This window comes from Pogona vitticeps, chromosome 2, assembly GCF_051106095.1.
Source record: "Pogona vitticeps strain Pit_001003342236 chromosome 2, PviZW2.1, whole genome shotgun sequence".
NCBI lineage: Eukaryota > Metazoa > Chordata > Lepidosauria > Squamata > Agamidae > Pogona > Pogona vitticeps.
In genome coordinates, this window is record NC_135784.1 from 230,624,211 (window position 1) to 230,638,590 (window position 14,380).

Consider the following 14,380-nt stretch of genomic DNA (forward strand, 5'->3'; position numbering starts at 1 on the left):
GAGAATACAGGAGATTAATAATGTAACACAAATAAGAATTGCTTCTGCCCAGTAAACGTGGCTCATTTTCGCATCTGCTAATAAACCATCCTTCATTGTTTGTAGGACCCCATTCCTACGTTCTGCTACCCCATTCTGAAAGGGTGAATATGGGCTTGTCTTTCTATGAAATATGCCTGTATTTCTCAACCAACTCTGGAACTTTTCTGAGATAAATTCTGCCCCTCTGTCCGTTTGAATTTGTGCCACATGCTTGTCAAAACATTTCTCTACATAAGCCAACCAATTTCTGAAATGTTTGTACACTTCTGACTTAGTTTTCATTAAATAGCAGTAACCATACCGTGTGTAGTCATCAACAATTGTCAGAACATATCGTGATCCACCCATAGATGGCGCTAGAAGACCAATTACATCAGCATGTATTAGCTGAAAAGGTCTCTGTGTTTGATTAGTCCTTTCTTTAGGTATCGGACTAATCTTGGATTTTGCCAATTTACAAACATTACAGTTCAGGTAATTCTTACATGATTTCACTTTTGCCCCCTTTGCTAGGCTTTCCATTTTTTATATTACTCTAAAATTTGCATGCCCCAGCCTTCTATGTAACAGATGCGCACACTGGTCATGATAAGGCACATTCCTTACTACATTTGCCACTTTGTTTTCTTTCAGTACATATAGATTATTTTCTTGTCTTACTGTGGCATAAACCTCACTCCCTCTCTTTATTGTACATGTGTTATTTTCAAAAATTACTGTATATCCTTCTTTATCTAATCTAGAAATGCTGAGAATGCTACATTCCAGATTGGGCACATATAATACATTTTTAAACTCTTTTCTCAAACCTGGTACATAAATTTTTCCATCTCCAGCCACCGGAGAACATTCGCCATTTGCCATGTTAATGAAGCTATGTTCCGAAGCTCCTAGGAAAGAAAACAAACTCTTATCGTTAGTTATGTGATTAATTGCGCCGCTGTCCAGAATCCAGCTTGCTGTGACCTTGCTCTTATCTCTTTCTGCCTGCACAAGAAAAGTACTCCCTTTTCTGTCAGTTTTATTTCTTTGGCTGTAGGCTTTTGAGCAGTCCCGTTTTAAATGCTTCTCAGAGTTACAGAAGAAACAGCGTTTCACTGCAAATGCCTTGCTTGCTTGTTCTTCTCTACTATAATCAGCTCTCCTTCGCTGTGGGCTGGCTTGCCTCCTTCTCTCTGGACTGTCATCTCCCTTTCGTTGTGGGCTGGATCTTCTTACTTTATCTTCTAATCTTTCATCTCTCTTTCTCGCTTCCTCCAAAAGCCTTGCTGTAATGTACTGTAGATTCAATTCTCTCTCTGACATAGTCTCTAAACTAGTCACTAAGTTGTCGTAGCTTTCTGGCAAACTGCTCAAAATTATATATACTTTATGAGTCTCTGTAAAGTCCATATTTCTTTGCTGCAACTCATTAAACAAGTTTTTCATTTTCTGCAAGTGATGGGACATGTTTTCACCTTCTAGCTTAGCTTGATATAGCTTTCTGGTTAGGGAAACTTTTGTTCCTGCTGTGTCCCTAACATATATATGTTTCAGTGTGTCCCAGCATTCTTTTGCTGAAGTCAGTCCTCTCACGTGTGTCAGTTGGCTGTCTTCCAAGCAAAGTATAATTGTAGATAAAGCTTTCTCATTATTCTTTTCTTCCTCCTCATCTAGGGCAGCAGGGGGATTTGACACTATCTCCCATAACTCTTCTCATCTCAGAAACATCTCAGCCTTCACTGACCACGTCTGGTAATTATTTTCATTTAGTCTGGTCACTGGAAAACCTCCCAGACTCCCAAACGCCTGCATCTTGCTGCTTTTCTCCTTGTCCTCTGTTTTCCCTCCCCTCCTGGGCTATAAACGGCACAACTCTCTCTTCCCTGGACTCTATCTTGCCTCTCAGGTACCCACTGGTACTCACCGCCTTTCTCTATGTAACACAGGTTGCGCAGGGCGTAGCGCTGGGCCCATAACCTTCTTGTCAGGTTTTCTCAGCGGAAATCACGGATTTAGCAGAGTATATGGCGGTTCAGGCAGCTCTACATATATACATACACACAACCAATCAGGTTACAGATTACATCATACCATTACTTCATCTCTGGGTTGCATCAGCCTGGGTTACATCATCTTTGCTGAGTCACCCTGACTCAGTTTCAGCACACCTGACAGTTATGGCTTCTCATTATAACACTTCATTCTGGTCAGGCCTATAATTTTCCTTGACACTACCAAGCATTCCACACCTTCTCACCCAGGACTCAGGCAACATCCTTCATCCAGACATTGAGTCACTCCATCTGACAGCTTGGAGGATCACACATCGATCAAGGAGGTTCTAGAAAAATCCAGGAAACCATCTACTAACCTCATGTACAAATACAAATAGAAAAAAATTCTTCACTTTGCTCAATCAAGGCAGCTTCAAACTTCCCCGGTTTCTCTCTCTACTTTGCTTCAATAGTTAACTTATTTGTTTGACTCCGGTTTGGCATTATCCACCCTTAAAGTGTACATCTCGGCAATTCTCTCTTTCAACTTCGTGCATCAGATTTGGCATGCTTTTTCTCCCACCCTACCCTCAAATCCTTTTTGAAAGGTCTCTCAAATATCCGACCACCCATCAAAACTCCTGTACCTCAATGGTCCCGTTATGCGTGCGTTTATGTGCCACCCTTTTGAACCTATGGCCTCTTGTGACATTCGATTACTGTCATTGAAAACTTTATTTTTGGTTGCCATTACATCTGCGAGGAGAGCAAGTGAGCTGGCAGCTCTCAGATCCGATGCTCCCTATCTTCAATTATTCAAGGATAAGGTTACTTTATATGCTGACATTTCTTTTTTACCCGAAGTTGTTTCGGATTTCCACCTCAATCAACCCCTTTATTGCCAACTTTATTTCCTGAACCTACATCAGATATTGAATGCATGCTTCATTCTCTGGACGTTAGAAGAGCCTTAGCTTATTACCTTTCATGGACTAAGGACTTTCGTGCTCTAACAAGACTATTCATATGTTTCCATGGACAACATAAAGGTTCTCTTGTTTCTTCTTCTACTGTCTTCAGATGGCTTGTCTCCACTATTTCTCTGGCCTACGAACTTCAAGGCAAAACTCCTCCTGAAGGTCTAAAAGCACATTTCACCAGAGCTGTTGCAACATCTACAGCCTTGCTACGTGGGGTTGATATTCCAGACATCTGTAGAGCAGCCACTTGGTCTAATGCGTCAACCTTCGTGATGCATTACAGACTAGACCTTCGAGCCAAGAAGGAGACAAGCTTTGGGAGAGCAGTGCTGACCTCTGTTCTCCAGTGACAGCCCTCCTTCCAGTAAGTGAGCTTGCTAGTCACCCTATTGTGTGCATTCACAGAGGCCACAAAGAAGAAAGACAGGTTACTTACCTGTAACCATGGTTTTTCAAGTGGACCTCTGTGAATTCACACATCCCACCCAGTCTCCCCTCCATCCATCACTGACTATGTCTCTGGTAGGCTCAGGCTATTGTGGCAGATAAATGGAACTGAAGGCTGAGATGGTGGAGCATGCGCGATAAGGGCAACTCTAAACTTTGTTACTTTTCTACAGTGCAGGCGCTGTCAAAACCCTATTATGTGAATTCCACTTGAAGAACCATGGTTACAGGTAAGTAACCTGTCTTTATCAGGGATTGTTTTTAATAAGTTCATGTTAGTTTACTACTAATTAAACTCTTGATCACAAAAACTGATCAAGGCTTCAAATGAGTAAGACAGTGTAACATCAGAAATAACTACTGATGTTACCGATTGCTGTTTTAATAAGTCTTTCTCTGTGTATGTATTGCTTGTGTATGTATGTATACACTGTTGTAATTGTGTAATGCTCTGTTGAATCTGCGTATCTTTCGCTGCTGGGGGACAGGTATCAATAAAATATAAGTGGGCTTGGTTACCAGCCCGGATTTGCTCCTGCCACAAGCTGCAGGCAGAAGAGTCTGGATTGTTTGTCATTAAGTTGAGTTCTAGGCTTCTGAATTCACCAGCTTAATTGCAAAAGATGAAATGCTGCTTTCCCCTAGAACTTCAAGAGCTTGATCCTAGTACATTAAGACTCTTGGAAAGCAGCAGCAAGTTTCACAGCCTTTAAAGTGTCTCTGAGTTTCTGTCCAGCATCAGGGAAAGTATCTTGAGATTCTCTTGTGGTTCTACATTCAGTATGACATTATGAAGAATAGCATCCTTCCCCAAGGACAGGAGGAGGTTGGGATCTTGGAAGAAGAATTGTAATGGCTAATGATGATGTGGGAAGTATATTTGTGGATCATTGCAAATGACATAAACTTAACTTCTAATCATTAAAATAAAATGTTCTAAGTCAAGTTGTTAATTAATTTGTCATATACAGAGCTAATGCTGTGTTCACTGTGACCTTAAAACTACAGTATCATACGAGTCATGCCTTGATAGATCTTCAATATTCCTTCAAAACATTTTTATGTTGTAATATAAAACCCACTTCTCATCTTTGCATCTTTGTTGGAATGAAGGAAAATTCATGTACTCCACAGGAAAACATCAGTAGCCTTCTAGATAATTCACAATAAGCCAACATTATTAGCCATGAGCAAGCATGTTGAATCACTTCTACTTGATTTCTTTTGCTGAGGAGGACAAACTAGGAAACCTCTGACAGTGCTTTGCTCTAAACTGGGATGCCTGGCCTTTTGTTATTTTGGAAGTTAAATTGTTCTCTGAATTATAGGTAGTGTCCTATTGTTAGTCCCAGTAGAGCAGACCCATGAATTCAGTAAGATTTACAGAAGTGTTCACTTATCATTCACTTATTGTTTAGTCATAAAGTCGTGTCCGACTCTTTGTTACCCCATAGACCAGAGCATGCCAGGCCTTCCTGTCTTCCATTGCTTCCTGGAGTTGGGTAAAATTCATGTTGGTAGCTTCAATGACACTGTCCAGCTATCTCGTCCTCTGTCGTCCCTTTCTCCTCTTGCCTTCACACTTTCCTAACATCAGGGTCTTTTACAGGGAGTCTTCTCTTCTCATGAGATGGCCAAAGTATTGGAGCCTCAGCTTCAGGATCTGTCCTTCCAGTGAGCACTCAGGGTTGATTTCCTTCAGAATGGATAGGTTTGTTCTCCTTGCAGTCCAGGGGACTCTCAAGAGTCTCCTCCAGCACCACAATTCAAAAACATCAATTTTTCAGCAGTCGGCCTTCTTTATGGTCCAGCTCTCACTTCCATACATCAATACTGGAAAAACCATAGCTTTGACTATGCAGTCTTTTGTCGGCAAGGTGATGTCTCTGCTTTTTAAGATGCTGTCTAGGCTTGTCATTGCTTTCCTCCCAAGAAGCAGGTGTCTTTTAATTTTGTGGCTGCTGTCACCATCTGCAGTGACCATGGAGCCCAAGAAGGTAAAATCTGTCACTTCCTCCATATCTTTCCCTTCTATTTCCCAGGAGGTGATGGGACCAGGGGCCATGATCTTAGTTTTTTTGATGTTGAGCTTCAGACCATTTTTGTGCTCTTCTCTTTCACCCTCATTAAGAGGTTCTTTAATTCCTCCTCACTTTCTGCCATCAGAGTGGTGTCATCAGCATATCTGAGGTTGTTGATATTTCTTCCAGCAATCTTAATTCCGGCTTGGGATTCCTCCAGTCCAGCCTTCCGCATGATGTATTGTGCATAGAAGTGAAATAAGCAGGGAGACAATATGCAGCCCTGTCGTACTCCTTTCCCAATATTGAACCAATCAGTTGTTCCATATCCAGTTCTAACTGTTGCTTCCTGTCCCACATATAGATTTCTCAGTAGACAGAGAAGGTGGTCAGGCTCTCCCATTTCTTTAAGAACTTGCCATAGTTTGCTGTGGTCCACACAGTCAAAGGCTTTTGCGTTGTCAATGAAGCAGAAGTAGACATTTTCTCCATAATCCAGCGCAAGTTAGCAATTTGGTCTCTAGTTCCTCTGCCTCTTCGGAATCCAGCTTGTACTTCTGGGAGTTCTCAGTTCAAATACTGCTGAAGCCTACCTTGCAGGATTTTGAGCATAACCTTGCTAGCATGTGAAATGAGTGCATTTGTACAGTAGTTGAAGCATTCTTTGGCACTGCCCTTCTTTGGAATTGGGATGTGGTCTGATCTTTTCCAATCCTCTGGCCACTGCTAAGTTTTCCAAACTTGCTGGTATATTGAGTGTAGCACCTTAACAGTGTCGTCTTTTAAGATTTTAAATAGTTCAACTGGAATGCCATCACCTCCACTGGCCTTGTTGTTAGCCATGTTTTCTAAGGCCCACCTGACTTCACTCTCCAGGATATGTGGCTCAAGGTCAGCAACAACACTATCTGGGTTGTCTGGGACATCCAGATTTTTCTGGTATAATTCTTCTGTGTATTCTTGCCACTTCTCGAAGTCTTCTACTTCTATTGGGTCCCTACTATATTTGTCCTTTATCATCTCCATCTTTGCATAAAATGTTCCTTTCATATCTCCAATTTTCTTGAACAGATCTCTGTTTTTTCCCTTTCTATTATTTTCCTCTATTTCTTGGCACTGTTCATTTAAGAAGACCCTCTTGTCTCTCCTTGCTATTCTTGGAAGTCTGTGTTCAATTTTCTGTAACTTTCCCTATCTCCCTTGCATTTGGTTTCCCTTCTCTTCTCTGTTATTTCTAAGGCCTCGTTGGACAGCCACTTTGCTTTCTTGCATTTCCTTTTCTTTGGGATGGGTTTTGTTGCTGCCTCCTGTACAATGTTATGGGCTTTCATCCATAGTTCTACAGGCACTCTGTCCACCAAATCTAGTTCCTTAAATCTGTTCTTCACTTCCACTGTGTATTCATAAGGGATTTGGTTTAGATTATACCTGACTAGCCCAGTGATTTTTCCTACTCTCTTCAGTTTAAGCTTGAATTTTGCTATGAGAAGCTGATGATCAGAGCCACAATCAGCTCCAGGTCTTGTTTTTGCTGACTGTATAGAGCTTCTCCATCTTTGGTTGCAGAGAATATAATCAATCTGATTTCGGTATTTCCCATCTGTTGATGTCCATGTGTAGAGTCGCCTCTTGTTCACCAGCTTGTTCTCTTGACAAAACTCTATTAGTCTTTGCCCTGCTTCATTTTGAACTCCAAGGCCAAGCTTACTGTTGTTCCTTTTATCTCTTGACTCCCTACTTTAGCATTCCAGTCCCCTATCATGAGAAGAACATCTTTCTTTAGTGTTAGTTCTAGAAGGTGTCGTACGTCTTCATGGAATTCGTCAATTTCAGCCTCTTCAGCATCGGTGGTTGGTGCACAAACTTGGATTACTGTGATGTTGAAAGGTCTTCCTTGGATTCGTATTGAAATCATTGTATCATTTTTTATATTGTATCCCAGTACAGTTTTTACCATTCTTTTGTTGACAATGAGGGCTATTCCATTTCTTCTATGAGATTCTTGCCCACAATAGTAGATATGATAATCGTCTGAATTGAATTCGCCCATTCCCGCCTAGAGTGGTCGAAATGACTAGATAGGCGGGGTATAAATACAATAAATAAATAAAATAAATAAATAAATTTTATTTCACTGACACCCAGGCTATCAATGTTTATTTTTGCCATTTCCAGCTTACCAAGGTGTGTAGATCTTATGTTCCAGGTTCCTATGCAGTATTTTTCTTTGCAGCATTTCACTTCCAGGCGCGTCCGCAGCTGAGCGTCCTTTCGGCTTTGGCCCAACCACTTCATTAGCCTTGGAGCTACATGTACTTGTCCTCCGTTCTTCCTTAGTAACATGTTGGATGCCTTCCGACCTGAGGGGCTCATTTTCCAGCGTCATATCTTTTAGCCTTTTGTTTCTGTCCGTGGAGTTTTCTTGGCAAGGGTACTGGAGTGGCTTGCCAGTTCCTGCTCCAGGTGGATCGCGTTTAATCAGAACTCTCCACTATGACCTGTCCGTCTTGGGTGTGCCTGCATGGCATAGCTCATAGCTTCTCTGAATTACTCAAGCCCCTTCACCATGACAAGGCAGTAATCCGTGAAGGGGATTCACTAGTTGAATTCAAAATACATACATAGTGTTTCTTGGAGAAAGGGCTATTAAGGGAAGTTATTGAAAGTTTCTCTCAGTTCTGTTGGATGGTCGACGCTGTCCTGTGACACGAGGTGAGAAGCGAAGCCCATCCCCAATGTACACACTTGCACGTTCATGCAGCAACTGACCTAGTGTGTCTTGCCGCATCTCACCATACCACACTACAGTGTTCTGAAGAGGGAAGTACTTCTGGTCATATGAGAGAGAGGTAGTGGAAGAGACACCTCTGTACTCCCCTCTGAATAAAGTTTGGAGAAGAAGAGAAGGAAGGTTATGGTTATGGTGGCAGCACCCCTCATTCTTCAGAGGAGGGAAGTGGAAGAGGTTGTGTATGCCATTGGAGAAGGGGCAAGCCACACATCATCTTCCGTATCCCAGCTCTGGAAAACTGCCTATAGCAGCAGCTCTCCCTAACATCCTGTGTACTTGGCGTGGTGTCAGAGGGAGCTGCTTTAGATGATTGCCTCACCAAGCCTCATGGTGGAGCTGGCCTCAGGTTCTTCTGGATCATGTAAGGAGGGACCATAATCGAATGATAGATTATGCTTTGCATGCACAGAAAGTAAGATTCAACCCAGACATCTTTAGTTAAAAAGATATTTGGTAGTTGGGCTGGGAAAAATCTTTGCTGGTAAGACTTCGCTAGGTGGAACTGCCTGACACAGTCAGAGAAATGACAGCTTTCATTGTTTTTCTGTGTGATTTAATGAGGTTTGAATGCTCACTATAAAGTTTCAATTCAGAAAAATTAAAAGCATGTTTACACCTTGACTATCCTGTGGAGGTTTTTCTCTCCTAAACAAGTATTTAATTTCATGCTGTTTTATTTCACTGTGAATCATACAGTAGCCTGTTCTTTTCTCTCTCAAAAGCTTGAAGGAAAATTAGAAGTTCTTTTGATTTATGCATCTATATTTGCGCTTTATTTTATTTAAATGAATTTTAAGACATTTGAAATGTAGTTTTTCTGCATCAGAATGTCTATACAAAGCCAGGATTTTAAAAAGAGGATTGGTGTGGTGTGTGTGTGTATTTGTGTGTGTTTGTGTGTTTTGCATGTGTGTATGCTGTAGCTCATTATCCAAGGCACAAACTTTTTTCTTTTTCTTTTTTTAAAAACTAAGCAGTTGATGACACTTTGGTGATGCAAATTGGCATGGCAAGAGCAATCACCATAATACCAGATATGAGGGTCAAATCAGCTGTTACACAGAATGTTTATTCTCTGCAATTAACCTGTACTTATCTGCACAGTGCATTTTGCCAAGTAATGAGTGCCTCAGTAATCAGGTTTGCAAATTAAGTCTGTGTTTATCTTTCAATGACCAACCACAAAACAGGACAGAGGGTTGTGGAAAATCACTTGATTGATGACAAACATATGTCCTTTACCACTTGTGTCAAGTACCTCAAGTCCAGAGTGTTATACCAGTGAAAAAAGTATGATGTTCTACAAGTGATTTCAATAATAAGACAGCAATCTGTGTACCATTTGTAAAAAAATAATAATTCAGAAGGCAAGAGAGATGTAATACAAATTTGTATGCCTAAATAATTGATTATCAGAGTGCAGTCCCATGCATATTTACTTGGAATTAACTTTCACTGCATTCAGTGAGATTCATTGTGTAGGAACTGCATACTGCATCAGTTGTTTCAAGTTCCTTTTGTACATATTTCTAGTATGCTCATTAATATTGTGTGGAACATACTCAACACTCAGGATTCTTAAATGTTTGTGTTGTAGCTTAGCAATGAGCCATGTCTTATTTTATTTTTTTTCTTTTCTTTTCTTTTTTCTTTTCTTTTTTTGCCCCTGAATAGGTAGGAAGGGGAAAGTAGCCTTTCTAAAAAATTAATTTTCCGTTTTTATATAAATAGTAGTTGATGCAGAATTTGCTGGTGTAAAGATTTAAGACTGTGCCCTCAATAAATTGTAGTTAATATCTATCTTTGAACTAAAAGTTTCCTTTTGAACTTTGGGGCGATCTATCAAATTTCTGTAGTCAGTCTTTTATTACTATCTTGTCTTGAGCCCTTTTTTTAATGACATCTATTATCAGATTGAAATGGCGATTGAGACACTGCAAAAGTCTGATGGTCTGTCCACTCACAGAAGCTCTCTTCTCAACAGCCATGTAAGTTGCCTCTTCTTCATGTAAACTAAACCCTTGCTTGTTCTGCATGCTTAGCTTGTCTTCTAAATGCTAGTTTTGTTTTGCTGCCTTTTTACTTCTGACTCTTCCTTTCTACTTTTAATTGCAAACTTCACAGCAGTTTACTTCTGCATCTCCCCCCCCCCTCTGGGGCAGAATGTCAATGCACTGAATTTGTTGAGTCTTTTGGTTTCCTAGCTCTTATTACTCTTGCTGGTAAAACATGTGTTCCCAAATAACAATTTAAAATATATCAGGGTTAACATAGGCGTCTTAGTGGTGTTATGTATTCTCCTGTCATTTGAGGTGGTAACAGTTAGAACTAGAAACAGTGGTTTTAAACATGAAGGAATAATTGCATTATTTTATCTGTATTTGTCTGAAACCCACTTCCCCAGATTCTGTCACACTTTTGTGTTGGAAAGAAACAGAAATCAGGATGTAACTAACCAGGTGAAGAAATAGAAATGTGTAGGTAAGAATAGACTTTGTTTTCAAAGACTGAACAGAGAGAGGAGGCAGGTTTGGCCATTTTCCCATTCATCTGGGTACATCTGTTTATTAACTGCCATCTAAGTTATCTCCACTCACAGGCAGACACAAGGGGATACTTCTGCAGTGGGGTACTATTGAATCATTGCTCTTCAGTTTTAGTAGTTGATCAAATGGGCTCCTTTCCCAGAGATTTTAAAGCAGAGTAGGTATAAATGCTATCTACACAGAGCATTCCTGAAGGGTCCTTGCAATATAGATGCATTACCTCAAAGTGGTAAATATTTTCCTAGGTCTAGAGAAGAAAGAGTTCATAAGATTGTCATCAAAAGCAGTTTTATTTATTGAATTGAAACCAAAATGTTGTCTCACTCCCACTAACCAGGGTTACTGCTCATGAGGGAAACTGTGGTCCAAATCAATGCAACTGGTTTCTTGTGACTAATTTGCCCCATTGATTTTAGTGGGTATACTTTAACCATTACTGAGTCATAACTAAAAAGTTTCACTGAATTGAAACCAGAGTTGGAGCTCCATAGTGGCAGAAACACTCGGGGTCTGTGGGTGCAGAGTTTGGAATTCCCCTAGAGAAAATTATCTGCTGGATCAGAACCCTTCCATGGATAGAAGTTTTCAAAGAAGTGTTCATATTAATCTGTTTAAGCATATCCTGACAAAAAAACTTTTAAAAAATGTTCTGGCTCTTTAAAGACTGTTACAGTCAATATGAGCTTCCATGGATATACAGTGGTGCCTCACTAGACAATTACCTCGCAAAACGGTGAATTCGCAAGACGATGGGTTTTTGTGATCGCTGTAGTGCTTCGCAAAACAGTTTTCCCTATGGGCAATTTTTGCTAGACAATGTTGCGGCCCATGCTTCTCAAGATGTTTTTTTGGGTTGTTGTTTTTTTTTCGCAAGACAACAATTTTGACAGCTGGGGCTGTGCTTTGCAAAACGTTTTTTTTTAAAGGGACGGTTTTTTGCAAGACAGCGATTTTGACAGCTGGCTCCATGCTTCGCAAAATGGTTTTTCTATGGGCGATTTTTGCAAGACGACGATTCCCCCCCCCCCCATTGGAACGCATTAAATAGATTTCAGTGCATTCCGATGGGGAACCGCATTTTGCAAGACTATGTTTTCGCAAGACAGTGATTTTCGGGGAATGAATTAACATCGTCTTTCAAGGCACCACTGTATATAATTGAATAAGTGGATGTGTCCGTGAAAGGTCACATTGAAATTTGGCTTTTATTTTATTTTTATTTTTGTCTGGATATCCTTCGGTAGAAGAAGCCCTTCCCTTGACAGGAAGCAGATACTGGATCCATGCCATCAATTGCCATTTATAAATCATTAATAGATGCCACAAAAGGAGGGCCATGGAAACAGAAAAGCACATGCCCAGTGTAGCATATATGCTCAGGGTTTTTTTTAAATTAAGAAGTCATCCCAGCAGAACAGTAGCCATGTAGCCATCTGACTCATGTAGCCATCTGACTGTACCCCAGATCTCCCCAAGAGGAGTGGGAGACTTTACAGAGCAGATTTGGTAGATGTACAGTGGGGAGGAGGGGGTAGAGAAACTTCAGTTGTGTAAATAGCATTCCTCTTGCATAATCCTGAATTTGGTTTTGTGGCCAAAATCTATTCTGCTTTGGTATCTGGTATCAGTGGAGTCAGGACCTTTGTCTCAACTGCTTTCTGTTGCAGCCTTCATAGCACAGAAATCCAGAGCATTTCCCGGACTTTGAGAGTAGGTTCTCAAGGTGCTTGCAGGAGGGGGATAGCAGAAGGAAGGAGGACTTACATATTCGGCAGGGATTTTTTTTTTCTAATTTATGTTTATATGAAGGAACTCTTAAGATAAGTGAAGCTATGTAAATGTAATTTGTATGTGCATGGAGAGATAACTTAGAGATTGGAATCTTAAAATTGTGGGCTAAATCCAGTTATTAGTGCCTAATGTCCTGATGTAGTGGATCTACTCTCTTTGGGACTCATAATTGCATCTAGGTATATTTCTGATTATCCAAGATAGACCTCAAAAACCCTAGTACAACTCCATTAGCAATTTATTTGTCAATTGCCAAAATTCTGTTGCTTTGTTATACTTGTAGAAGGCAAATGGCATAACCCACAGCAGCTTCTCATTCGGAGTTATCAAATCCCCGCTTGAATTTTGGAGTATACTCCAGTCTGATGAGCTGATAAGTCAGTAGGAAATGGCCAGTTTTGCACAAGAAGCATTTTGGGGGGTGATTTGGGACCATGACTGAGCTCCTCCCATTCCACCTTTGAAAAAAGTGCCTCTTTGACCTAAAGCTCAGGGCATAAAATAGTAATTCACCTGCTAGAGGATTCTCAGAACATGATTAACCACCTGGGAGTCTCCAGAGGGAGATGGGACTACTCTTTCCTAATCCCTGCTTACATGAATGCCAGAAAAGAGTGAAGCAGGGAATTCAAGGAAATACGTGAAAAACAGCATACAGTCGTGCCTCGCTTTATGAGTGCCCCGCATTACGATGAAACCACATTACGACGATCTTTTTGTGATTGCAATTGCGATCGCAAAACAATGGTCTAAATGGGGTTTTTTCGTTTTGCGATGATCAGTTCCCTGCTTCGGGAACCGATTCTTCCCAAAATGATGATTTTAAAACAGCTGATTGGCGGTTTCAAAATGGCCACCGGATAACAAAATGGCTCCCTGCTGTTTTCTGGGATGGATTCCTCACAAAGCAGGCAGCGAAAATGGCTGCCCTATGGAGGATCTTCGCTGGACGGTGAGTTTTGACCCCATTGGAATGCATTGAAGGGGTTTCAATGCGTTTCAATGGGTTTTTTTCATTTTACGATGTTTTCGCTTAATGGCGATTTTCCTGGAATGGATTATCGCCGTTAAGCGAGGCATCACTGTACAGTGGTGCCTCGCAAGATGAATTTAATTTGCTCCACGGTTAGTATTTGTCTTGCGAAATGTGTTGATGTCTAGGGCAGGGGTTCCCAAACGCCCTCAGGCTGCGGACCAGTCTTAGTCCGTGGCCTTGGAAGAACCGGGTCACCGGGGCAGATGAGCAGCAAGCAGGAGGTGAGCGGCAAGCAAAGCTCTGCCTCCTGTTAGCATGCTCCTATTAGGTTCTAATGCCGCTGCCGATCTGACACAAGGCGGAGCATCTCTCCCTGCACCTATCCTGGTGCTGCTAGATCAGCTGTGCCTGTGGCATTAGAATCTAATAGGAGCCTGCGCTTCTATTAGGTTTTAAGCTGCTGCTGATCTAACAGGAGGTGGAACTTCAATTGCAGCTCACCTCCTGTTCCTTTTCACTGCTCATCTGTCCCAGCACAATACATGTAATGAGCTCGATTCGAAGCTATCCTCCAACAACCTACTGCATAACAAGTACCTCTCCCCGGTCCTTGGGAGAATGGTCTTCAACTAAACTGGTCACTGTTGTCAAAAAGGTTGGGGACCACTGGTCTAGAGACAAGAAACATTGGGGATCTGGAGATGGGACCCCGCATCGCCATCATGGTTAGGGCCCTTTCATAATATAACTCCTGAACAGAGTGTTTCGTAATCCTGGTTCAGCGTTCTTAGAGCTTTTAAACTTGAATTC

The 14,380-nt window shown here is 41.2% G+C and overlaps 1 protein-coding gene across 2 annotated transcripts in view; it reads left to right on the top strand.

The window, feature by feature from the left end:
- Positions 1 to 14,380, top strand: part of RFX3 (regulatory factor X3) — a 250,019-nt gene that overhangs the window by 162,321 nt on the left and 73,318 nt on the right. The window contains exon 5 of one of the 2 annotated variants that reach the window (XM_020801553.3): positions 10,171 to 10,245. The exons of the other annotated variant lie outside the window; for it this stretch is intronic. Within the exon in view, the coding sequence (XP_020657212.1) occupies positions 10,171 to 10,245 (75 nt within the window). The remainder of the gene's footprint in view (positions 1 to 10,170; positions 10,246 to 14,380) is intronic. 2 annotated transcript variants of the gene reach the window in all.